This window comes from Mesoplodon mirus (assembly GCF_964341445.2).
Source record: "Mesoplodon mirus genome assembly, chromosome: 14".
NCBI classification, from domain to species: Eukaryota; Metazoa; Chordata; class Mammalia; order Artiodactyla; family Ziphiidae; genus Mesoplodon; species Mesoplodon mirus.
Genome location: NC_138990.1, coordinates 44,157,376 through 44,184,603, shown reverse-complemented (window position 1 = coordinate 44,184,603; position 27,228 = coordinate 44,157,376). Strand labels below are relative to the sequence as shown.

Here is a 27,228-nt window from a genome sequence, read left to right as displayed (position 1 = left end):
ACTAAGCCCGTGCGCCACAAGCCCACGTGCCACAACGAGCCTGCGCTCTAGAGCTTGTGAGCCACAACTACTGAGCCCACATGCCACAACTACTGAAGCCTGTGCGCCTAGAGCCTGTGCTCCACAATAGAAGCCACCGCAATGAGAAGCCCGCATACTGCAACAAAGAGTAACCCCCGCTCGCCACAACTAGAGAAACCCCGCGCGCAGCAACAAAGACCCCATACAGACAAAAATAAATAAAATTAATTAATAAAAAAAATCTATTGATCAGTCAATTTCTTTAAGATTCCTCCCTCTTCTAAAGGCAGCGAGTCCTTCCCTCCTAGAAGACAGATAAATACTTCACTTAAGTGTATTTTTTTTTAAATCAAGTTATAGAAAAACTTTTTTAAATATTTATTTATTTATTTGGCTGCGTTGGGTCTTTGCTGCGGCACTCGGGATCTTCGTTGTGCCATGTGGGATTTTTTGTTGCGGCGCATGGGCTTCTCTCTAGTTGTGGCGCGCGGGTTCCAGACTGCTTGGCCTCTGTAGTTTGCAGCACGCCGGCTCTCTAGTTGAGGCGCATGAGCTCAGTAGTTGTGGCACACGGGCTTAGTTGCCCTGCGGCATGTGGGATCTTAGTTTCCCCACCAGGGATCGAACCTGCGTCTCCTGCATTGGAAGGCAGATTCTTTACCACTGGACCACCAGGGAAGTCCCTAAGTGGTTTTTTTTTTTGTTTTTGTTTTTGCGGTACGCGGGCCTCTCACTGTTGTGGCCTCTCCCGTTGCGGAGCACAGGCTCCAGACGCGCAGGCTCAGTGGCCATGGCTCACGGGCCCAGCCGCTCCACGGCATGTGGGATCTTCCCAGACCGGGGCACGAACCTGTGTCCCCTGCATCGGCAGGCAGACTCTCAACCACTGTGCCACCAGGGAAGCACCCTCCTTGCTTTTTTTTTTTTTTTTTTTTTGCGGTATGCGGGCCTCTCACTGTTGTGGCCTCTCCCGTTGCGGAGCACAGGCTCCGGATGCGCAGGCCCAGCGGCCATGGCTCACGGGCCCAGCCGCTCCGCGGCATATGGGATCCTCCCAGACCGGGGCACGAACCCGTATCCCCTGCATCGGCAGGCGGACTCTCAACCACTGCGCCACCAGGGAGGCCCCCTCCTTGCTTTTTAACAGAGTAAGCTGAATGAGGCTGGGTGTGTTTGGTGAGAGTAACAACACATTCTGGGTTCAATGGTGTGTGAGGGCTTCTGGATAGAGACATGGGGGTAAATGGAAGCTAACAGAGGTGCTCCTAGGAAGCCAACACCCCCTTCTTCCCAAATCTTGGCAACAGCATCACATTTTACCCTTTGGAAAAGCACAGGGAACCCAGTCCTCACTCCCAGTCCCCATTTTCTCAGGCTGTTCAACAATCCAGTCTATTATCATTTCTTAAAAGGACCCTGGGACTTCCCTGGTGGCGCAGTGGTTAAGAATCCGCCTGCCAATGCAGGAGACACAGGTTCCATCCCTGGTCCGGGAAGATCCCACATGCCGCAGAGCACCTAAGCCCGTGCGCCACAACTACTGAGCCTGCGCTCTAGAGCCCGCGAGCCACAGCTCCTGAGCCCCTGTGCCACAACTACTGAAGCCCGTGCACCTAGAGCCTGCGTTCCGAAACAAGAGAAGCCATCACAATGCGAAGCTCGCGCACCGCAACGAAAAGTAGCCCCTGCTCGCAGCAACTAGAGAAAGCCCATGCGCAGCAACGAAGACCCAATGCAGCCAAAAATAAATAAATAAAAGGACCCTATGTTTTGCCCTGAAAATATATAGTTTCTGCAAATCTCTCTCCACCCTCCCATACTACTTACCCATATCGATGACGACCCACGTCACGGATGAGCCTCTCAGAGAGGTAGGCGCCAATGCGATCGAGCTTTTCTGGAGCTGACAGGGCGTAGAAGGTCAGCTTCTCCATGTTGGTCTTCACCAGGCCATCCTGTAAAGGACACATCATCCTCACTGTGGCCATGCGATGGCTAGAAGAGTTCAAGTCTAAAGGTAAACGGTCATTCAACTTAATCATCATTTACCAGAGTGCCTATAATGTATGTGACACATAGGTGGGTTTTGGGGATCTAGAGATGATTAAAGCATAGACCCTAAAAAAAAAAAAAAAAAAAAAAACAGAAAAGCATAGACCCTGCTCTTCAGGAACTCACAACTTCACCCAAAGTGTGCTAGCTATAAGCAAAAATAGTCAGTGATATAAATGTACATATGTGTGTGCATGTGTACACTATATGTATTTACATATGTATATGTGTATGTACATGAAGGTATTTATGTATGTGTTTATATGTGTGTATACGAATGGATGACAAGTCTTCAATGAAAGCAATGCAGAATTAAAACGTATTGGATATCCAACATCGAGAAGTGAACAGGAAGAAGGCAGCTCTGCAGCTTTCAGGGAATTGTCCAGAGGATGCTGGAAATGTGACCCTCCACTGCCTATCAAGAAGAGGTCATTGATTTCCAGAGAAGAAGTCAAGTACATCAGACCCTTTCCGAAACCACATAACCCATAATGAAGCCTGACCATAGAGTGGCAGCTTGGAAACCAAGAAGCCAGGTGTCCCCTGTGCCCACTTGACACCTGGCAGATACCAGAGGGAGCGTGGAGAGGACACGAGCTCCAGAGCCAAAACCCAAGAAGGGAAATGCTCACACCTGACAACAGGGAAATAGTACCATTCAGAGTTAGCGGCTCAAGGAACTATCACCCAGAGAGACATGAGTGAAGAAAATGCTTAGCAGTGGCCAGAAGCACCGAGCACACCGAGACCCACTTCCAGAGCCCTCTACAGATCCTGCCTGCAGAGGGGTCCAAAGCTCCTCAGCCTTCAGGCTCCCAGCTGCCTCTGGTCACCGACGGGGCCGTGGCCAAGGTTTCAGTGTGTCTGAGTGAGCCCCGGGGCCTGCCCTCCCTCGGAGCAGCCCCCAGGGCCCTGGATGGGGTAAGGTGGTGAGAGGTGTGCTGGCGGCAGGAGACGAGACCCACCTCGGGATCCTCAGGGAAGATGTTGTCCACCAGCCTTTTGTACCTGGGGCGCAGGGCACCGCAGCAGCCACATACACCTGCAACGGCAACGAGAAACACCGGGGAGCTAAGCCTCCTGGTTAGGCTGAGGGGACCCGGTTGGGCGGTTTGTGAGAAACCAGACCCAGGCTGCAAACAGAAGGGTCCCTCCCTTAGAGCGCCAGGGCCTCGGTCCTTCCCACTGCTTCCCCAGCCCCAGCCCCACTCCAAGACGTCTGCCTTTTCCGCTGGGTGTCTTTGCTTGGAAATCAGGCATAGGTGCCAGCAGACCAGCACCTGTTCAGGAAGCCAGGCCATAGAACACACACATGTGTGCGTGCGTGTGTACACACACGCACACACCCACACACATCCCACCCCCCCACTCACACATCCACTCACACCCACACCCACACACTCCCACACTCCCCCCACACTCACTGTCACACACTCCCCCCACACCCACTGTCACACACACACACACACTCACACACACACACTCTCACACCCACAAACACTCCCACACTCCCCCCACTCCCACACACCCTCACACACCCCCACACACACTGTCACATACACTCGCACACTCCCCCCACCCCACACACAACCACAAACTCCCACACTCCTACACACCCACTCACACCCACACACACTCACTGTCACACACCCCCCACACACACTCCCTCCACACAACCACACACACTCCCACACACGCCCACTCACACCCCCCCACACTCACCCTCTTTCTCTCTCTCTCTCTCTCTCACTCACACACACACACACACACACACACACACACACACTCTCTGTCTCTCTCTCTCTGGGAGAAGACTATAAAACTGTCTCCTGCAGCCCAAGACTCTTCCCCAGTGTTCTGGAAGATGGGACACAGCTTGGAAGAGTGGTTGCCGCACCTACCCTGCCCCCTCGCTTGATCCCCGCTTCTTTTCTACTCTGGTCCTCAATCTCCTTTGCCATCCTCTCTCCTGGGGCCATTGCCATTATAGAATGTTATGTGAAACTATGATAAATTAACACTGACATTAATTATTAACATTTGAAAATGCATCTTTAATGCAGCGTGACTGCGGTGTTTGAAAGCCTTGGTGTTTCAGAGTTGGAGGGCTTCGGGGGGCCACCCAGTCGGTGGTTCTCACCACTAGCCCTCCCCCACCCCAGGAGGTTCTCACCAGTCTGAGGCAAAATGAAAAAAAACTAAGAATAATGTACTACGTTTTCAGAAAGCTGAAGACTGACATGAGCTCCTTCTTTGTATTTTGGTGCTGTGAAACGACAGTGTTAGGAAATCAGTGATAATAAAACAAACCTTGGGAAAATAAAAAGCTGATGAGTCTAGGTCCCACCGTAAAAAAGTTTCAGTTGGAACCACTGATCTCCTCCCTTCCTCCTGACGCAGACGCCTCCCCTGGCACATCCCAGCCACACCCTCCCTGCATTGGGGAGGGGAGAGGATGGCAGGGAAGGGCCTGGGAAAGTCCCCCCCCCCAAAAAAATAATTGCCCCTCATTCTACCAATTAAAGCTTAAATCTGTTTGTACAAATGCTTTGCTTGAAATGCAAATGTGCCCTGGAAGGATCAAGCCTATGGGTCATTCAGAAAAGAATGAATTACTTTAGTGGGAATTACTTAAATCACACAAAGAGCCACAAAGAGCTTTACAGCGGCGAGCACGGCGGCTCTCGGGGACCAGGATGGGGAGGGCATGAGGGCGGCACCACCAGGAGGAGAAAGGAACCGCGATCTGGGCTCCAGGGGAGACTCGGTTGTTAGGGGATGGGCGTGTCCTTGGAGAAGCCAAGGGGCACCCTGAGGACAGGATATCAGATTTGCAATATCCAGGGACTACTGGGTCCCTGTGTGCCCTCAGCCTTCCACCCACCCCGGGCACAGGGAGAATTGTGGACCTAGTCCTCGGCTGCAAACCGGACTCTGGGTTCGGTCTCTCTGGGCTGGGCTGGCACTGGCGTCTCCCCATCTCCTCCCTGCCTCTGCCTGGGAGAAGGTGTCCGGGCTCCAGCTGGCTGGCATCCAGGGCTATTTCTTGTGACAGGACAGCTCCCTGGGGCCCCTGGCCCCAAGGCCCAGGATTTAAACCTGCCCTCCTGCCCTCTCTCTGCCCACTGCGGCTGTCGGCACGCTCCTTCCCAGGATGCCCAGTGGCACGTGCCCTACACGCTCCCTAAAACAGGAACACCGGCCCTTTGCATTTTAAGGGAGTGAGAACTAGAGACAGTGAGAAATTAGGGCCCCCAAACCCCACTGTCAGTCCCTTCTTCAACCCTTTCTGAAGGGCCCGCGAGCTGGGACCTGCCCTGGACAGAGTACAAGCTCATGGTTGTTAGAAGCCCCAACTTGTCGAGAAAGCACAAGCCCATTTTGGGTACTCAGGGTAGAAACCTCTGGGCAGGGGCTCCCCATCCCAGCACAGAGGCCACGACGCAGGGCCTCCGTGGGAACCCATCGCATTCGAGGCACAGGCGTTCTCCTGCCTGTGGGGAGAGGCGAGAAGGCCAGAGAACAAGACATGGGAGCAGGTGCCCCTATCAGCAGAGCTGCACTGCTTTCGGGTGCTTCCTGACCTACACCCTGGCGGTTCCTTCTAGTCTGTTCTTTCTTTCCAACCTCCTCAGACCCTTGGAGGGCAGGGGCTGGGGAGGCAGAGTGGGCAGCAGCATGGGTTTCAAACCAAATCCTGGCACTGCTGCTTCCTAGCTGTGTGGTGTTGGGTAGGTAATGACATTCTGTGTGTGCGGTGTCCTGGGCTTAGCACACGGGGCTGCTGTGAGGCCACAGCGAATTTATGCAGCAAAGCACTCAGAGCAGGGCCGGCCTACTAGCACCCAGTGCAGGTCCCCACCAGCAGCTCTCCCCTCTGCATTCCCCAGCCCAGGGCAGCTGAGCCCATCCCGAACTGCTAGCTGGTCGGTGCTGGTTGGTACACCGTAGTGTGGCTTCCCCACTGACCACTTACTCAGCTATGGTGAGCAAGGTCAAGGGGCAGCTGAAGGCCTAAGAAGGAAGAATCCCAGAACGTTCCCAGAAGATCAAACTTCACTAGCCTGTGGGTCTGAAATGATCATCTGACCTCAACCACCAGTCACTGACTGGCCACCTTCTCAAAGCCAGCATCCCTGAACTTTCCTGCCTCAGCATCAGCTCCACAAACCTCAATGCAAATGTGACATGTTACCAGCGCACACAACAGACTGGAGTCAAATGCTGTCGACAGATAAAGCAAGAGGCTCCCTGGAGAGAACCCATAGGACTGGACATTGGAGGGTTGCCAGGAGAGTAGGTATAGTGGGTGACTAACAAGCATTCGTCAGAAAAAGGGTCTGTGGACAAATAAATCTATGAAACCTTGCACACCAAATCCTCCATTTCAGATTTGCAGGCAAATAAGCTTATTAAAGCCTCTGAAGAGTCATAAGGTAAAGAAATCTATTTAAATTTGTTCAAATCAACATCTCCCCATTTTTCACTGTTATAAATAGCAGCATGATGAATACTTTTAATATTCTTTTTTCAAGGCATATGTATTGGCTGCTATGTGGGAACAGAAAGGTATATACTACTATAAATGGAGTACATTGGAAACTGCTAATTTTAGAGTTTAAAAAGTCCTGGGTTCAAGTCCTGGTTCTACCATTTGATCTTTGAGACTCAGTTTCCTCATCAATATAATAAGAGGAGATTTTCCCTAAGGTACAATTCTATGATTGAAGTCCCAGACCATTTGCAATAGAATCTGGAAAGGGAGAAATCACCTTGAGCTCTGCTGGTTGGGGGAAGGCTTCCCAGGAGAGGAAGGACAAGAAGACGTGGGGCAGGATTCACAGAGGGGAAAAGGACAGTGGGTACTTTATTCTTTATGTGCCAGACACAGTGCTAAAATACTTTACAAGCATCAACTCATTTAACCCTTACAACAACTCCATGGGGTAGGTATTGTTTTTATCCCCATTTTACAGATGTGGAAGCTGAGGCACCAAAAGGTTAAGTTACCTGCCTAGAGCCACACAGCTAATAAGTGGCAGGATTTGAACCCCCAAATCTACCTCTAGGGGCTACGATGTTCTTAAGTACTATACCAGGGAAGGGATGCATTAGCTAGGGAACTAGGGAAGGCTTACACAGGAAGGGAAAGACCACTAGGGCAGTGCATCTTGAGGGAAACCACAATATGTCAACCCCAAATGTGCCTCTTGGACATAAAAACTGTCTTGAGCTGAAGGCAATTAAGTGGCAGCAAAAGGCAGAAACGGCTCCCCCTTTTCTGCCTAAAGAGGGGAAATAAATGCTCCTTTTACTGGAGACAGACTTTAAGAAGTCACCAGAGGAATCTGCAAACAAACCTTGTTAAGCTAACCCTTATCTTCCTAGTTATTTCCTCACCATTCACTACCCATAGCCCAAACCCCTTTGTCTGGTCAGTTCTTCACAAATGTATTGTTTCTTTGTCTAAAAGGTATAAAATCTTCCTGCTCTGGTTACTTCTTTGGGTCTTCATTCTCTTGTGAAGGCTCCCAGGCACCTGTAAAAATTCAGTCAAATTTATATGCTTTTCTCCTGTTAATCTGTCTTTGTCAGTTTAATTTTCAGACCCAGCCAGGCACCCTCAGAGGGTCAAAGAAAACTTTTTCCTCCTCTATAATTTCAAACTGTAAAGTGCACACTCATCATTTGGGGATCTTATTAAAATGCAGATTCTGCTTCAGCAGAGCAGGGGTGGGGCCTGAGACTCTGCATTCCCACCAGACTCCAGGTGATGCTGATGGCCGTGGCCCAGCGACCACACTGAGTCTGCAAGCCACCAGAGCACAGTGGCTAAGAATTTGGGCTCTGGAGTCAGACAGGCTTAGGTTGACATCCTAGCTCTTCCAATTTCTTATTGTTTGATCTTGAATAAGTTACTTCACCTAAACCCACGTTTCCTCATATGAAAAATGAAGATGATAATGGTTCCTTCTCAGAGGGCTGTGGTGAGGATTAAACGATAACATCTCCCTGGCTCCTTTTTCCTTTCTAACTCCCTTGAAGGAAAGATACAGAGGACCAGGCAGGGGCCAGACTGAGGACAGCCTTGAACAACAGGCTGAAGAGTTTAGGCTTTGCCTACATTAACCGAGAGCTCTGGGAGCCTCCTGAGCAGTGGGTGACATCAAAAATCAGTCCAGTCTTACCCCTAGGTAAGACAGGAATAAAGACACAGACCTACTAGAGAATGGACTGGAGGATATGGGGAGGGGGAAGGGTAAGCCGTGACAAAGCGAGAGAGAGGCATGGACATATATACACTACCAAATGTAAATTAGTTAGCTAGTGGGAAGCAGCTGCATAGCACAGGGAGATCAGCTCAGTGCTTTGTGACCACCTGGCGGGGTGGGATAGGGAGGGTGGGAGGGAGGAAGACGCAAGAGGAAAGAGATATGGGAACATATGTATATGTATAACTGATTCACTTTGTTATAAAGCAGAAACTAACACACCATTGTAAAGCAATTATACTCCAATAAAGATGTAAAATAAATAAATAAATAAATAAATAAATAAATAAAGTAATTATTGATATGTAAAAAAAAAAAAAGATCAGTCCAGAGGTGGCATGCAAGATGGGATTGGACAGAGAGATTTAAGGCAGAGATGTGTGAGCGAATCGCCCCAGGTCAGGGGCAAATACCTGCACTGAGTGATGATATCAGGATGGGAGAATAAGCTGTGAGGAGGACCAGGAGGAAGGTACAAAAGATGACTGTGGGCTTCCCGGTCCAGCGACCGGACGCCACAACCCCCTTGACTGAAATGGAGAAGAGAGAGGTAGCTGGGGCTGGGGGGAGTGGGGACGTCCAGGTGGGATCATCCAGGGAGCTGTGAGGAGGGCTCAGACTCATGGGAGAGACCGGGGCTGGAGCTCTGAGGGTCACTGGCCCTCACTGACCACTGGTGTGTGAGAGAGGACCCGACTGCTCAGGGGAAAGGGGCAGAGCCCCGGAGGATGGCTGCCTTGTCCACTCCCTCTGCCACGTTCTTCCTGTTTTCCCCACCCACTACTTTCCTGTAAAGCCTTTCACCTTTCTTTTCCTCATTTCTCTGCCCATTCCCTAAGGCCCTCCAAGCTAAGGCATTTGGGGACTTCATGCTGCTCACACTGATCCTGAAACAGGAGGGAAGGGGGCAGGGCACAACCTTTGAAAGAATGACATAGCCCGAGGACATGACATAAATGGATTAGAACTAAGTGGGTCCAAGGTGGTGGACAAGTCGACTTCCACTAGACCCTGAGCCTCAGCATATGCTCACTGTACCACATCAGCAAGCTAAATGACACACCCACAGGCGCCATGACAGTTTTAAGGCGACAATAAGGATCAAAAAGTGGGCAGTGGCCCAATTCCTGGAAATCCCCACCCCCTCCCCAAAATAGTTGGAATACTCCTCCCACTTATTAGCCTATGAAATTACCCACCCCTATAAAAACGGACAACCCCATACCCTGGCGCCTTTCTCGCCTTCTGAGATGGCCCACGCTCTGTCTGTGAGTGTGCTTCTCTCTAAATAAATCCACTTCTGACCTATCACTTTGTCTCTCACTGAATTCTTCCTGCGATGAGACATCAAGAACCTGAGCTTCATTAAGTCCTGAAACCAGGTGTGTGATCTCAGTTGGAAGACTGTGGGTTTTGGCTGGGTTCAAGTCCCAATCACGGTTTTGGCCAGGTTTGAGTCCCAGCACATGGGTTCAAGTCCCAATCTGAGGTGCACGGTTTCAATCCCAGAAACATGCCCTTATGGGCACACCCCCCACCCCCTGCTAAAATTCAAAGTCCCCTGTCTGATTATCTAATCCACGAGATGCTAGTAGCTGATCAATAGTCTTCCAGAGGGTATATGCATTAAGGCTTAAAGGCTTAAAAAAATAATCTCTAATAGTTGAAGCTTGGAGACATTTGGGTAGGGAGGGTGTTTTATATGAGGAAACCAGTATACAAGTGTCTACAAACTGTTCTGATATGTAGAGCTCTGGAGTTTGTTTGCTTGTGTTTTAACCCTTTCACACCCAGTTTTAAGGAAAATAAGGTAGGGAAGCAAAGTTAATAGGCTTGTTTGGGGGGTTGGGGAAAGTATAGAAAAAGTTAACAGTTTTTTGTCTGCTTTTAAGCAATCACAGTAACTTTCAAAAGAGAATGGGGTAGACAACTATGAAGCCATATAGCTGACCACGTCCTGATTAAAGGAAAGAAACACAAGAAAGGATCATTGGGGAAAATAACCTAAAGCTATTTACCATCTTATCTGCTCTACTTTAAAAAGGGACTGATCATATGACTAAAGAGATTTTTTTGGAATCTCAGCCAGAAGTCAGAAAAGCTCCACACTTCCTGCATAGGTAATCAAAGCAGCAAATAAAGGTCTCCTCTCTGATAAGGCAAAGAGCCAGAGGGCTTTGTCAGGAGCCCCCAGCCTCTGGGTGCCAAAGCAGTTCAGGAGGTGACAGAAACCCACAGGCACCCCTAGAAAGCTTCCAACCAGAAAAAGGTGAATTCAAAGTAACAACAACCAGGCCAGGGGGTAAAAAAAAACAAAGAATAGAAGACATTTAAAAAGAAATTGAAAACAGTTCCTTGTTACGAGAGATTAAGTCATATATTTTCATGTATTTCTTTAGTCTTGCTTCTAATGGTGTTTGTTCTTAATGTTTGTACACAGAAGTATATGGAGTTCAACTCGCCATTTGCCTGTAAGAGAACCTTTTAAATTATGAGTCATTTTATTTCTAAGAGAGAAACACTCTCTACCAGGGCCCTCTCTCACTCTCTGGGGATCATGTCTGGCATATCCAACCACTGATGCCAGAAGTAAATTTAATAAGGATCCTCTTCTGTCACTAGGACTTGTCTTACCTAATATTTTTATACTTATTTTAAGAAAGAGAGGGAAACGTGATATGGCCAATTTCACTAGTATGTATGCAGCTGCTCTGGTTACTAAAAAATCCTATCAGCGGGATTAACAGAGTGTCCAATGACACTCAGTGGCTTCATTTCAGTGGCTTCCTCCAACTTCAAAACTCTAAGAATGGTTAGACCTGCACCAGTGGCCCATCCTGCCATCTCCCGATAGTTCATCTGCCCCAGCCTCAGGGGCCTCCTTATACCATCCCGCCTCAGGGCCCTTGCACTTAATATTCCCCATCTGGAATGTTCCTCTCTGTATCCTCCAGGCTCCCATGCTCATTTCCCTAAAGCGTCTGCCCAAATGTCACCTAACTGCGGAGAACTTCCCTGACCATCATTCTCCTTTAATTTTCTATCCCTGATCTATTCCTCTTCGTAGCACTTTTTACCAACTGACATACTTTGTATGTGTCCACACTCTGTCTCCCCCATTCAAAGGTAAGTTTCTGGAGAGCAGGAGCTGTGCCTGTTTGTCCTGGCCTATCCCAGAACCTGAACAGGGTCTAACCTGTGGCAAGGAGGAGGGAGAAATAGTCATACACATCTGTTGAATGAAGAAAGAGTGTGTGATTGGGAGGAAAGCGATCATGAATTTCAAAGTCAGTAAGAGGATGACAGGCATTTAGCAAAAGGTCTCTGGGTGCTTGCAGGACATTCTCCTAGGAGGACTCGGGGAACGTTTCTATTGGAGAACTGTTGGCTCCAATTCCTGAAACCTGCCCGGGATTCTGAGGTTGCTGCCATCTGCGGCTGGGAGCCAGCCTCACTGGGGCCAATCCCCCTCAGGGTGTGTGTGGGGGAGAGGGACTTTGGGCAGTGGGTAGCCTGAAATCAGGGTTCCTTCTGCCCTGCCCCTCCCTCCCTCTGGCCCCCTGCCTCCTGGCCCCCAACCCCCTAAGCCCCGTTTGCTGTCTCCTGGCTTGGCCTGTGGCTAGTCCTGCATCTCCGACAAGGGGCCAGAGGTGATCCTCTGTGATTCTGGTGCACGGCCAGGATAAGAAGCACTGGCCCAGCTCTTTGCCTGGCAGCAGGTGATGGCAGATCTCACAACTGCTGGCAGCCTCCGTGGACTCTGGACCGCTCACTCGGCAGCAACTGTGTCTTCACACCTCCTGCACGCTGCAGCCCTGTCTCTCCTTTGCTCTGCTTGCCTGATCCTATTTTCTCGACTGATCTGTCCACTTGATCAGAGCTACCCACTACCTGGGGTGACTGGAGGTCTGAAACAAGCAAAAACTCTCAAACACTAAACACATCATGCTTTTCAACATCTAGGCCACTTCCCCCAAATTCCCTATTTCTAACCCAGCATCACCTGCCAGGCCCCCTGAGATATAATATTAGTTCCTTTAGATTCCTTCCTCTCTTTATCACTGATCCAGCCTCTGTCATGCTGATCTTTAATAACTAAAAAATCCACGGTTCACCACCTCCTCTGTGCAAAGCACTAGGCCATGCAACTTTATAAATATTTTGTATGTATAATACTCAAAACAAAACACTAAGGTTTGTACTATTATTCTTATTTTATAAAGAAGCAGCATCAGAGAGGTCAGATGCCCTGCCCAAAGTCACACAGCATGTGCCTTTCTGCAGTGAGGCTCCCCTAATTCTCTCATCACTTTCCCCAAAATACAGCCTCAACAATTTCTAAGGTTCATATTGTGCTCTCCTTTGCCACAGCTACCATACTAGAACCCCTCTCTTACACCTGATATCCAGTCCTTGTAAATGCCACTCGGCCAGTCTCCTTGCTTCAATTCACTCTCTAGGTAGTTTTGAAGCAAATCTTTGCTTGATTTAGTTTGCTTCACAGCTAAGCCGTTTGTGTGGCTCACCACTACACTACACGTCCACTCTTCCACTTGGCATTCAACAAAGGATGCCCTGTAAAAGTGGGGGTCGTTCCGTCTTCATGTCCTTCCTCCTGGCACAGCTCTTGTCCAGCAGCCAGAAGCCACATCAGAGTCCAGCTGTGAGAAGGGCTGGGTGGTCTGAGGAACAGACTGGGGGAGCCATCCAGCCACCGAGAGCCCCACAGCTGCGGAGGAAAGGATGTTGAGGTGACAGGGACAGGGCAAAAACTGGAGACGGTAAAGGAGCAGGAAAGTCAGAGTCACGGTCCTGGGGGTCTTGAAGTCATCACACTGCAGGGGGCGGGGGGCGCTGGCAGACCCCAGCACGTGCTGAGTCTTCATTAGAAGACCTTCATTAATAACATCCAACTCTAGGCATTACTTGCCCTCTGCCAGCTAACTTCTGTTTACCCCTTGTACCATATTATCTTACCCAATCTTCTACCACTGCTTGCTCAGGCTGTTATTTCAGTGAAAGGTATTTTCTCCCCCCACCCCCAGATAAACTGTAAACTCCTCGGGTCTCATTTTCTTCTAACCTCAGTACAGTATTTGGAGCCCAGCAGGACTCGAGGAAAACTGTCATGACACGTGATGCCTTTGATCAGCGTGAGGTCCAGGGAAGTCACCTCCTCTCCTAGACCTTGGTTTCCTTTTTATAAACATCAATGCCATTATTCCCATTCACCAAGAAAAATGCCTTTTTGCTTAAAATAGTTCATATTTATTTTCTCAGCTTTACAATCCCCTTGTAAAGGCAAGGGCTGGACTTGCTCGTCCCTACCAAAGCAAACTGAATTCTTTTTAAACAATTTACAATAAAATTTAACCCAAGGCTAATGGCACTGACACTCCTTTCAACTGAATTGGAGGAAACAGAACAAAGTTCAGAGAGAAAGGGGCGTTAGGTTCAAGTACCTCCCGTGAGGACCAGGTCTTGTGTCCAGCTGATGTGAATTGAACTTCAGCACTTTGTACAGTACTCGCTGGGTGGGGTGGGGAAGAGGAAAAAGTTTAAATATATAGGTTCTGCCATCAAAGAACTTACTCTCTAGTTGGGGACATGAGACCCACCCACATTTAAAGTTGATGATGTGTCGCAATGAGACTAAGAGGTCCATAAAGCTGAAGAAAATCTCTGGGAGTTTGATGAGTCCAGGAAGGCTTCCTGGAAGAGGCAAAACCTGAGCTGGATCTCTATGGGTGGAAAGAGCTGGTAAGAACTGGTGAACCTATGAAAGGAAAAGTCAACAGGACTTCAAAGGGAAAAACTTTAAGAAAACCATAAAGTTTCCCTTTTTCCTTATTTCTGATTTTAAAAGGAGTACATGCTCATGTGTATACGAGTATAAAATAGGAAAAAATAAAAATGAATGTAAGCATCACTTCTAATCGCATGATTTGTGATTATTAACCTTATAATGTATTTCTTCTGGTTTTTGTCTCTGTGTTTATACATATTTTGAAAATGTGCACATAAAATTGGGATCATACAGTATAGCATTAAAACCTATGTTCTGGGGCTTCCCTGGTGGCGCAGTGGTTGAGAGTCCGCCTGCCGATGCAGGGGACACGGGTTCGTGCCCCGGTCTGGGAAGATCCCACATGCCACGGAGCGGCTAGGCCGGTGAGCCATGGCCACTGAGCCTGCGCGTCCGGAGCCTGTGCTCTGCAACGGGAGAGGCCACAACAGTGAGAGGCCCGCGTAACGCAAAAAAAAAAAAAAAAAAAAAAACCTCTGTTCTTCTTATATTGCGAGCACCTACTGTCTCACTAAATATTTTTCAGAACCTCATTTTAATGGCTACTTACTATTCCATCTTTTGACAAGACCCCGATTTACTTAATCATTTTCCATTGCTGTTTCCAATTTTTCATTATTCTGAATGATGCCGTGATTTGCCCTGGATAATTAAAGCCAGGAATCGTACAGGCAGAGCCTGGTCTGGTTTTATCGGTGATAAGGAAATCAAATGGCGCCATGTGGCTGTGGGGACAGTAGTGCAGTGGAGGGGACATCTGTAGGGCCAGGACCCATCTCTCATTGTCCAGGGAAGATTCGGGATCGAAAGACCAAGAGGAGGTGCTGACACAAATGTGTTTGGGGAACGAGGCAGAGTCCGAGTTTGCAGATAGATTTTATTGGAAGTGGAATTAAACAGTAGCTGAATTCTCCGTGGGGAGACAGTTTGGACCAGACTGTGTCTGAATTCACAGACAACCAGTAGCTGTCAGTAGCCTGACCTTTTGGAACTCCCTCACTTCCAATACGCTCACTGCTTTCCGGCCAGTCTTGGCTAATCTGATTGCCACCTTAATTGAGGGTGGGGATTGAAAAACAGAGAAATGTGTCCAATTGATTGAATGTCAGTGCTTCTATTCTTTACTAACTGTAAGCTGCCCTGGGCTTAGGTATCACACTTCCAGCGAGTAATAGGTAAAAATAAACAGAATGTTTTTCCATTCCTTGTCTCTTGGAAACACTAACTGCAGGAAAAATGTATCCCAACTATTTTCAGGAACCAGACAGCCTGACTTCCAACCTCAGTTCCAGCTCTCACAGCTGTGCAAACTTAGGCAAGGTTTCAAGGTCTCTGCGACTCGGGCTACTCATCTGCAAAATGGGAACAACAGAACCTACTTCATAGGGTTGTGGTGAAGACTTGATAAGTTAACACAGGTGAGTTCTTAGAACTGTTCCTGGCATATAATAAGCACTCAAAAAATATTAGCTGTTATCATCATTGATATTACTATGATAACTGTTATTAAAATCTCTTCCCTAACTTAGGAGAGAGAAGGCAAGATAGAATAAAATGGAATTTCAGAGCTAGAATGGCCCTTAAAGCCTTTTGGTTTCATTTTATACTTGGAGTGTGAAGCATAAACAGCTCTTAAGAAATCTAAATCCAAATCCAGGTAGACACACATCCCCTCTCGAATGCCCAAGGACAAATCTCTGAGTAGAAACACAATTGAGCAGGTGTCATCCTGACCAGCGGCAGCAGCTACCGTGCTTTCAGTTGGTCTGTGCCAGGCACCACCCTAAGTGATTCACCTGCATTCATTCATTTACTCTTTACAAAAGTCTATGAGGTTGGTACAAGTATTCTTGTTTTACAGATGGCACCAAACAAAGGCTCTTATCTAGCTTGTTGACTTGTAAATTAAAGCACTGAGGTCTCAGTCCTCAAATACCATATATTGCTGATAGGTAAAAATAGAAATGAAAATGTATTCAACAGGAATGTGGACCATGTAATCAGCATCATTCTAATTAAATGTCACATATACACAGAGCAGGATTGCTGAGAGATGGAATTGGAACATGTCGGAGGAGACTAATTTTGAACATTATTTATAAAAGGATTCCATTCAATTGTGAGAAAAAGAGGGCTTTCCATGTAGCAAGTGGGTAGAAAGAAAACACTGACATTTCCTGAGTGCCTATTATATCATGTGCCTAACTTAAGCACTACAGTTTTTTTAAAAAGCCCATGAGGTATTATCACTTTACAGGGGAGAAAACCAGAGCTCAGAGAGGTTAGTTAATTTGCCCAAGAGCACTCAGGGTGCAGGGAACAGGGCCAGGAACAGAACAAGGAAGGCCCTCTGACTTCAGAGCAATACTATGTATGACGATTTGAAGCAAGAGTAATTACAGTAGGCAGGGATATGAAGAAAATGTGCTCAAGTAGAAAAAGATAATTTCTAAGGTGGATTATTTTTAAAAAGTCATGTATAACTGATGATGAAATCTGGACCACCTCTGTGGATTGTACCCATGTCAGCTTCCTGGTATTGATACCGAACTATTGTTGTACAAGATGGTAACATTGGGGCTTCCCTCGTGGTGCAGTGGTTAAGAATCCGCCTGCCAATGCAGGGGACATGGGTTCGATCCCTGGTCCAGGAAGATCCCACATGCCACGGAGCAACTAAGCCCATGTGCCACAACTACTGAGCCTGTGCTCTAGAGCCTGTGAGCCACAACTACTGAAGCCCACGTGCCTAGAGCCCGTGCTCCGCAACAAGAGAAGCCACAACAATGAGAAGCTTGCGTGCAGCAATGAGGACCCAATGAGGCCAAAAATAAATAAATTAATAAATTAATTAAAAAAAAAAAAGATGTTGGGGCTTCCCTGGTGGTGCAGTGGTTGAGAATCTGCCTGCTAATGCAGGGGACATGGGTTCGAGCCCTGGTCTGGGAGGATCCCACATGCCGCGGAGCAACTAGGCCCATGAGCCACAACTACTGAGCCTGCGCGTCTGGAGCCTGTGCTCCGCAACAAGAGAGGCCGTGATAGTGAGAGGCCCGCGCACCGTGATGAAGAGTGGCCCCCGCTTGCCACAACTAGAGAAAGCCCTCGCACAGAAACGAAGACCCAACACAGCAAAAATTAATTAATTAATTAATAAGCTGCTACACCCAACATCTTCTTAAAAAAAAAAAGATGTTAACATTAGAGGAGGCTGGGTGGAGCATACAGGGGCCCTGCCCTGCACATTTCTTTGCAATTACCTATGAATCTATATTTCAAAATAAGAAGTTTTTTAAAACATGGCGTATAACAAAGGCAAAGTTCACCTCCTTTTGAGCGGAGGTGGTAACTGGCAGAGGAACTTGACAGAGAACTCGGATCTACTCATGGGCGGCACAAGAACCAGTGTCATGCCAGAGCCTCTCCCACAGCCTCAACTGTGGGAGAAATAAGGTCTGCCAGCACACATACTGAATACCTATTATGGGCCTCAGTTGTACCCAGGGCTTCCTGGGGATATGAAGCATTAACAAGACATAGGTCTGGCTTTCGGCGCTCTTACAGTCTAGCTGCAGAGAAAAGGCACAATCGCTTAATAAAATATAAGCTGGCCTAGGTGTACTGATGTTTCTTAAGGAAAGTTTCATGTGTTATAGAGACTCAAAGGAGAGTGCATGGGCTTCCCTGGTGGCGCAGTGGTTGAGAGTCCGCCTGCCGGTGCAGGGGATGTGGGTTCGTGCCCTGGTCCGGGAAGATCCCACATGCCGCGGAGCGGCTGGGCCTGTGAGCCATGGCCACTGAGCCTGCACGTCCAGAGCCTGTGCTTCGCAACGGGAGAGGCCAAGACAGTGAGAGGCCCATGTACCGCAAAAAAAAAAAAAAAGAGAGAGAGTGCATGCTCCTTAGGCTGGGTTGGTTAAGGAAGGCCTCTTGGGGGTGGTAGAATTTAGGCGGAGCCTTAAAGGATGTGTAGGGGAGGGGGAGAGGCAGTCCAGGCAAGAGAAACTGTTAAGTAAAAGATTATGTGTAGACATGGCTTTGGAGCCTAAGCTTGCCTGGGAGCTAGCTCCTTGCCGTCTACCTGTCAGTGCAGAATGGGCATTCAATAAAATTGTTGAATAGCTTAAATAATATTCACAGAAAACAATTTAAAAAGATTCATCCTCAGTACTGTTACTCCAAATAGGAATTGTATCACATAGATACAGTTTTGTGTTTTATAGCATAGAAAGAACATGCTTTGGAATTAAGCAAAACTGGGACTATGAGCTGTGTGACCTCAGGTCATCCAAGCCCTCTGTTGGTTTCCTCATCTGTGGGAGATGAGTAAGGCACCTAGCATGAGCTGGTACACAGTAGGTGCTCCATAAATGTGAACTCTCTGGTCCCTTCATCCTATTTCATAAGCATTTTTCCTGTTGCTGAATTGTCGTCCTAATTACCATTGTTAATGTGGCTTAAAATTCTAGGGAGAAGATCTATAATCATTTACTGAACTGTTTCCATATTATTTGACATTTATCTTGTTTATACTTTGATGCTTTAAAAATAATGTTGGGACTTCCCTGGTGGTCCAGTGGGTAAGACTCCGTGCTCCCAATGCAGGGAGGCCCCGGGTTCAACCCCTGGTTGGGGAACTACATCCCGCATACATGCCACAACTAAGCCTGCATGCTGCAACTAAAAGATCCCACATGCACCTAAAGATCCCGCACGCCTCAACTAAGACCCAGCACAGCCTAAATAAATAAATAGATAAATATTGAAAAAAAAATAATGCTGAAATGAGTGTGTATACATTACAGCTTTTTTCACTGTCTGGATTATTTCCTTAGGATAGATTTCCAGAAATTGAGTCAAGAGGTATGAATATTTTTTTTTTTCTTTTTTTTTTTTTTTTTTTTTTTGCGGTATGCGGGCCTCTCACTGTTGTGGCCTCTCCCGTTGCGGAGCACAGGCTCCGGACGCGCAGGCCCAGCGGCCATGGCTCACGGGCCCAGCCGCTCCGCGGCACATGGGATCCTCCCAGACCGGGGCACGAACCCGTATCCCCTGCATCGGCAGGCGGACTCTCAACCACCGCGCCACCAGGGAGGCCCAGAGGTATGAATATTTTTAAGACTCAAGAATGTGAACTGCCTCTTCAGGGACAGGAAATGGCCAGGGGTAGATGGAGAGGAGGTTCCAAACAGAAGGCTCTCAAGTCCTTAGGACACAAGAAGCTCTGACTGCCTAGGTAAGGACTCCAGACTTTATCTTGTAGGTGAGGGAGAGTTATTTAAGGGTTTGTTGAAAAGGAAGTATAAGAGGATGAAACTAGTGTATTCTAGGAAGACCAATCAAGAGTAATCTGGGGCTTCCCTGGTGGCGCAGTGGTTGAGAGTCTGCCTGCCGATGCAGGGGACGCGGGTTCGTGCCCCGGTCCGGGAAGATCCCACATGCCGCGGAGCGACTGGGCCTGTGAGCCATGGCCACTGAGCCTGCGCGTCCGGAGCCTGTGCTCCGCAATGGGAGAGGCCACAACAGTGAGAGGCCCACGTACCGCAAAAAAAAAAAAAAAAAAAGAGTAATCTGGCCCTTGGAATTTGAGTTTAGAGACAGCAGAAGAAGGAAGGCCATCAAGAAAAGGAGCTGGAACCAAGACATAGGGAAATATGGGTGGTGGGAAAAGAAAGAGAAAGGAAGAGCCAGACGGGCCAAACCTGAATGAGAACAGCGCACAGCTGTGACTGACAGCACAGGGAGGGGCCGGGAGTCCAGAGCTTGGAATTAGTGACAGAAATGGGGATGCCTCATCCCCAGTGGTGGCTCCCTGCCCACACTGCTCCTGGAAATGGGATCAGAAACTCTTCCTGCCACTGTGGAATGACAGTATCAGTAACATCACATCACCACAGTGACTCGCGAGGTTTGGGACCAGCCATGAGAAAGAAGGTAGGTTGGAGCCAGAGTCTGAACACTGCCCAGTAAAATCAATGCACCAAAAGCCGATTACAAATCTGGAGGGCAAACAACAGAGAGAAGCCTTCCAGCATCAGCATTCTATTTTTCAGAGGTCTACTAACCGTAAGCACAGCATACACTGCCACCATGACGTCTGTCAACAAAGGAACCCAGTGAAACTTAGCCAGCTGGCTGAAATGTATTTGAGTAAATAATTTAAGTGCAAACCTCACTGGCATACTTTTGAAGACAAGGTGACAGCATGGAAAATTTCCTAGCATGGAGTGTTTAAGGAGAAAGGTATATATGTGCTAAACTATAGCCGCAGTATGGCCCAAGCTATGAAAATTATGATTAAATTAGGACAAGCGATGTGGAGAAAAGAAAACAGCTTGACCTGTTGGTGTATCAAACCACAGTGAATTTTCTCCTTTGTTTTCATCTCCATGAATGCTGTATGGATATTTGCAATTCCCCCTGCCCTGATCTTGCATGTCTGTAAGCCTGGTGAGCAGGGCCTGTTCCCTCTGAGCCTCTGTTCCCCTCTCCTGTGCTCACTTGCACTCCTCTCTGCCCCCAGCTCTTTGTTGGACAGGGGCCCATTCCCACTCCTGGCTGTGGTGGGACATTTCTAACTGAAAGGGTGTTACGGGCTGTTTACCACTTTCCTCCTCCGTTCTTCATCCCAGCTCAGCCATCACTAACTCCTCCAGGGTTGAATTTTAAATCACCACTGGGAAAAAAACTGGGTGTGGAATCTTTAATAATTTTTATTTCAGCATGCTTTGAAATTGGGGGTGGGGTGGGGGGAGTACTGCATGAGATACACTGTGACCACCAGAAGCAGGCAACGGCTTCTCTTCTCACTTTAATTTACACTGACTCCCAGCCATTCCCAAGGCCTGGACCTCCCTTCCCTCATTTCCAAAGTGACTCTGGTGCAGATCGTACAATGAATCTTTGTTTTACTCATTGCTCAACATCCAATATCCAATGCAAGCAAATACATGGACCTTTAATCCCATTTATCTTATATTTGTGTCCCAAGATGGGTCTAATGATCACATTTGGGAACTCTAACTAAATATGAGGCACTTGACATTCCAGATTGTCCTCAAGTCTGCAGTGAACTCAGCTCGCAGATGAATGCTGTCTGTGTCTGTCACCTTCAAATTGTTATTAGTGTCTCAGCATTTTCAGAGCTCATCACAGTCTGTTTGATAAAATCTAGGTTTCAGCTTCTCAGCATGGGGAGTGAGAACAAAGATCAGAGTAGAACACGGCTGCCAGCTTCCTACAAAAAAGTAATAATATTAACGGCTCCCCTGCACTGTCACAGACACAGGGGCTTGTAGGACATGTCAGCCCTGACCCTGCATGTTCAGTCCAGGAGAACCAGGGCTGGGAGGACCACAGGTGGAATATTGGTGCTTTTCCTCCCCTTGGTCCACAAATCCCATTCTCAGTACCTGCACCTGCTCAGATGCACAAGAAAGCAGGTAAGAATGGATTGGTGGCTTTGTTTGGAGACAACCTAAATGTTCATCAATAGGAGACTGGCTAAATAGACCAGGGAGCATCCATGCAATGGACACTGTGCAGCAGCTGAAATGAATAAAGCAGAGCTGAGAGCACCACTATGATAGCTCTTCAAACACACTGCTAATTTAAAAGGAGGCTGCAGAACTCATATGGCATGATGACATTTGTGTGAAACACTGGCCCAACAAACTTGGCACATATGCAAATATGTGTGTGAAATACGCTGTAAATGCACAAAGAGAGACCCATAAGGACACACAGTGCAGGGTCATCAGTGGTTACCTCCAGTGTGGGATGCGGAGATGAGGTAGCCACCAGTCACTCGTGGTTATTTAAACTAATCAAATTTAAAATTCAGTTCCTCGGACACACCAGCCACACTGTATGTGTTCAATAGCCACACCAGCCACACTGTATGTGTTCAATAGCCACAACTGGCTAGTGGCTACTTTACTGGACAGCGCGGATAAAGAACATTTGCATCCGACTTAGAGCCTTAGTTTTTAGATGAATTTTCTCCCCCAACAAAAATGTTTTTATGTACTCCTCACTGAATTTAAAATAGATATAATTTGGGCTTCCCTGGTGGCGCAGTGGTTGGGAGTCCGCCTGCCGATGCGGGGGGCGCGGGTTCGTGCCCCGGTCTGGGAGGATCCCGCGTGCCGCGGAGCGGCGAGGCCCGTGGGCCATGGCCGCTGGGCCTGTGCGTCCGGAGCCTGTGCTCCGCAGCGGGAGAGGCCACAACAGTGAGAGGCCCGCGTACCGCAAAAAAAAAAAAAAATAATAAATAAATAAAATAGATATAATTTAAATTTTTTTCCCATTTTCTCTTCAGGGTGGAACACATCACAAAGTCTGATGCGAATAATTTTCTGTTCAAAGATTTGGAATCCAAGAGTTTAACACGCACGCGCACACACACACACACACACACAGAGGGACTGTTTTCTGTACTTGCTCAGCTTGGTTCTTGCTGGAGCTGATTAAAGACCTGGCAGTCATCTCATTTATTTATGCACACACCAGGCATGCAACACAAATGCATCGAGTCCATTAGACGTAGATGAAGAAAAAATAATAATAAAACCAGGATGCATGAGTCCCTGTCCTCTCGGGCATGGGCTCAAGCAGCCACAACTAAATGACAAGTGTCACTTGAGTCAGAGAGCCAGCATGCTGGGACATCAGAGGGTGGAGGTGTCATTTCAGTTCAGGTGCTTCCCAATGGAAATGAGGTACAGATAATGTGCTAACAAAGAGGAGAGAGGAGGGCTTTCCAGGCAGTGGGAACAGCATCTGCAAAAGCTCGGAGTGAAGTCCAAGGGAGCCTTCTGAGAGAAGTCAGCGGGCCAGTCTGTCCAGGGCAGTGTGAGGGCAGCTGGGGTGTCAGGGAGGGGCCAGGTGGTGAGATGCCCTGGATGCCAGGCCAAGAGGGGAGAACTGTCTTTATACTAACAGCCACGTCACCTTTGATTGTGCCTCAGAATGTGTAAGGAATCTACTTCCAGTGGATAGATGGATGGGGCGTTGCTGGGCGGCCACAAAGAATGTGACAGCCCTGGCAGAGGAGCAAGACAAGGCCTTGAACTAGGAATGTCCAGCTGGAGGTATGACAAACGTGGGGAAGTCACACAGGGTGAGTGTGCGACCCGGGTCGGGGGGGGGGGCGGCATATTCAGTCTCCAGCCCGTGGCGAAGCAGAAATAAATGGAAAGGGAAATCAGGAAGAAGCAGAGGCTTCTGATGAGTGTCTCACTGGCCCCAGAGCCAAGGGATGACACGTGGGGTAAAGCTCAGAGATGGGGTGGGTGGAACGCAGGCTAAGCTCGGCCTCTCTCCCTCCCTTTACATGTGAGGGCCACCAAACAGGGTTGACAGCTGAGGGGCAAGTGGAGGGGCTTTCTAGGGGCGACAATAGAGACAGGAATGGCCGGGCCTCACAGCACCTGCACAGCGCCCGCAATCACAGAGGGAGGCAAGGACCTGGAGGGCACCGTGTCCTGGCAGTTTGAGCGGGGAGGTGAGTTTCAAAAAGTGAAAATGGTCAGGAGAGGAAAAAACCAGCAAGAACTGAGAAGGCGAAGGCAAAGGGCTCGGTAATCAGGCCTCCACTGGTGACCTTCTGGACAGGTTCTCAGTAGAGATGACCTTGGAATCTCAAATAGAGTTAGTCAAGTGGGGAATGATTACTGAGGAGGAGAGGCGTAATCTCAGCTTCCGTGATTGCTGGTTTAGAAGCCTCAGAAAATATTACATGAAACACTGAGTTAAAGATGACACAGCCACCACCGGCAGTGCCTGGTTTGCCTCTGCATGGGTCACAGGGACACATGGCTTTGACAGGCTCAGCCTTCACTGGTGTGAATAATTGACAAACTCCAGGCTGCTTCTACTGTCAGAAGCAGCGCAGGCCGCCAGGCCACGCGGGTGCACTTCCGAAGTGGCCCTGAGACCTTCTGCTTCCGGTGTAGCCTTAGGACCCTGGAGGTATTCTGTAACTTTGATGACAGAATTACTGCTAACAGAGCATTGTTGGCATTTTATAATTTAATTGGTTCTACTTTATAAACTTTGTTCATCAGTATAAGCAGTGTATGGTTTACATATATGGAAGGAAGTAATTTGTGGGCCTTCAAAACCCAGGGAATCCTAATAAATGAGATCAAGGGTGGGGTGGGGTGCGGTGGGAGGTTAATGCCTATGTGCATAGCTGTCTGTAAGGTGTTCTGAGCTCATTGTGGGAATTCATTCATCTGAAATTTATCCATCTGAATACCTACCACTTGGCATATTGAGGCATTCAATTTTTTTTTTTTTAAGAACACATGAACCAGGGGAATTTCCTGGTGGTCCAGTGGTTAGTACTTGGTGCTTTCACTGCTGGGGCCCAGGTTCAATCCCTGGTCGGGGAACTAAGATCCCAAAAGCTGCATGGTGTGGCCAAAAAAAAAAAATTTAAATAAATAAATAAATAGAATAGGATTTAAAAAAAAAAAAAAAAAAACACATGAACTGTGGGGGTAAGGTTTCCAGTGGATAACTCCCGCCCTCAAAGAGTTTGCAGCATAGGGAGTAGAATCCATCACATGAAAACAATAGAGTGTTTGAAATTTCACTGCTGATTTGGTTTAAGTTTGGAGCTAAGAACTGGAAACCAGGACTCAGGATTTATACCATGAATGCTTTCCCCATTCCCATAATATGTCCAGTTTCCTACTGTGGTCACCAGGCAGCCTATAAAAAGCAAGGTTACTCACCTCTAGCTTTCCAAATGAACACACAGTATCAAATATAGAAACCAGAGGAAGCTTCATTGTTATGGAGCCAAAATGATTGAGAGTAAGTGTGAGTGCTTTAAATATACAGATGAACTAACAGATTTAAGACACAGACTCATAAAGGCTAAGATTCCAAGATCAATCATTCAAAAGGTCAAATATATAATCAGAGAATCTGTCACAGCATGAGCAGTGGTGATGGAACACAAAACAGGCACGTGCCCAGAGCTGCTAAAAGATAAAGTCAGGACCAGGGTGACCATGGTGCCAGAGGGGACTTTCAGAAGCAACACTTTTGAAATGCAAAACAGAATTAGGAGCAAGCACCAGAATTCGGCAAAAAAAAAAAACAAAACAAAAAAAGCAAAACAAGCACTAGGTTGAGTCACACTAAAAATGCCAAGTAAGCATCAGGCCAAGCACAGCCAAGACCCATTTTTAATGAGGCAGTTCTAGTGCGCACGGGCATACTGAGTATATACCTGCACAAGGAAGAAAGTCCCTCCAGCAGGTTCTGCCCACATTGCAAGAAGCAAAAAGCAGACAGTCTGAGAAAGCAGCTAAGCAGAGTGGGTCCTGAAAGCAGAAACCCAGCTGGCCAGGGACAGCTTCTTAAAAAGCTCTGAATGATGAGTGGAGATTGCGAGCTCCAAATGAGATCTTCAGCCTCTGGAGGGGTGGCTCTGTTACTGTTACGTTGTCAATAAAAAGGATCTGTTGATAGCAAGATACATATTACAACCCCTCCTACTAACATCAGCATCAGCTAACATTAAGCTCTCCTTATGCATCAGGAACTGTTAAGAGGTTTGAATGCATTGTTTTATTCAATCCTCCCAACAACACTGAGGTGGGATCTATGTCCCCATTTTACAGATGAGGAAAATGAGGCTTAGTACCCACAGTTGAGAAACTTATCCAAAATCACACAACTGTTACTTGGGGTAGTGGGATTCAAACCTAGGCCTATCTGACTATAGCGTCTTCACGCTTAACCCCGGGGCTGCAAAGGAGACACTGAGATTTATTCACTTCCATGTGCCATTGGGAAAAAAATCCATTTTTAGCTAGGGAGATGTAGGTCTTTGTGCAGAGATATCACAAACCAGCACATTATTAAGAAACAGGTGAGTAATAAGGCCATTAAAGGCTATGCATTCTTAGGAGAACGAGATCACTGCGAGGTCACAGAAGCCCCAAGGAGGAAATGGAAAAATCAATCCTGCACACACACCCAGCTCTGCTCAGCCACCCTCCGTGCTGGTGCTGAGACGGGGCTGCAGGCCTGGTCAAGCCAGGCTTTGTTCTGTCATTTAAGGTCCAACAAGAGTCAGCAGTGCCCATGGCAGTGCTCCAAAGGCCTCGCACCAGATGGCCCTCCTTACGGGCCCTCTGCCCCCTGCCCTGCCAGCACCATCAACCTCCCAGCTGCCAACGCCGGCCTGGACTTCCTGGGTCAGCTTCTTCCGCTCTCTGCTCAGCACAAGTTTTTCTAGCAGCATGCGCCCCGACCAGCAGCTCTCAATGAGCACTTTTCCTGGGGTGCTGGGGACCTTGCTGGGCTTCGGGTGACAGCCCGGTGCTGGCTGGCACAGATCCCTGGCTGTCATCTGGCACACCAGCTGCCAGCAATGCAAAACAGACCTGCGATTGTTTGCATGCATGTTTTCTTTTCCTGGGTTTCCTGCTGTCTTATTGCAATGTAATTAACATGCAGTAGATGCAAAGATCTTACCAGTTCAGTGCCTTGAGTTTTGACAACTGCTTATACATGTGTGTAACCACCACCCAAACAAGAGAGAGAACATTTGGGATGTCCCAGAGAGTTCCCCTTTCCAGTCAAGCCCCTCACCCAACCACTATCTGATTTCTAACTTCCATCATCATTGATTTGTTTTTGCATGTATTCTTGCCTAATCATACCTAAAACATAATTAGAAGATGTTAGATAACCATCCACAGGCCTTTGATGGTGAAAAACACTTTGGATTATATTTATGTTCTGCCATTAAAACACATGCTCATGGGCTTCCCTGGTGGCGCAGTGGTTGAGAGTCCGCCTGCCGATGCAGGGGACGCGGGTTCGTGCCCTGGTCCAGGAAGATCCCACATGCCGCGGAGCGGCTGGGCCCGTGAGCCATGGCCGCTGTGCCTGCGCGTCCGGAGCCTGTGCTCCACAACGGGAGAGGCCACAACAGTGAGAGGCCTGCGTACCCCCCCCAAAAAAAACACATGCTCACTACACAACACATAAAAAATACCAAATAGTTTGTGTTTAAAAATTTTTTTTTTAATTTTTATTGGAGTATAG

At 48.0% G+C, this 27,228-nt stretch overlaps 1 protein-coding gene across 3 annotated transcripts in view; it reads right to left on the bottom strand.

Moving 5' to 3' along the window:
• The window catches only part of EFR3B (EFR3 homolog B), a 90,426-nt gene that overhangs the window by 48,949 nt on the left and 14,249 nt on the right, over positions 1-27,228 (bottom strand). For 2 of the 3 annotated variants that reach the window (XM_082642943.1, XM_082642945.1), the window contains exon 1: positions 1,849-2,124. In XM_082642943.1, coding sequence (XP_082499069.1) covers positions 1,849-2,066 — 218 coding nt within the window. In that variant the 5' untranslated portion in view covers positions 2,067-2,124. Of the gene's footprint in view, positions 1-1,848; positions 2,125-3,041; positions 3,119-27,228 lie in introns of those variants that run through there. The other variant, XM_082642944.1, reaches the window with a different exon arrangement.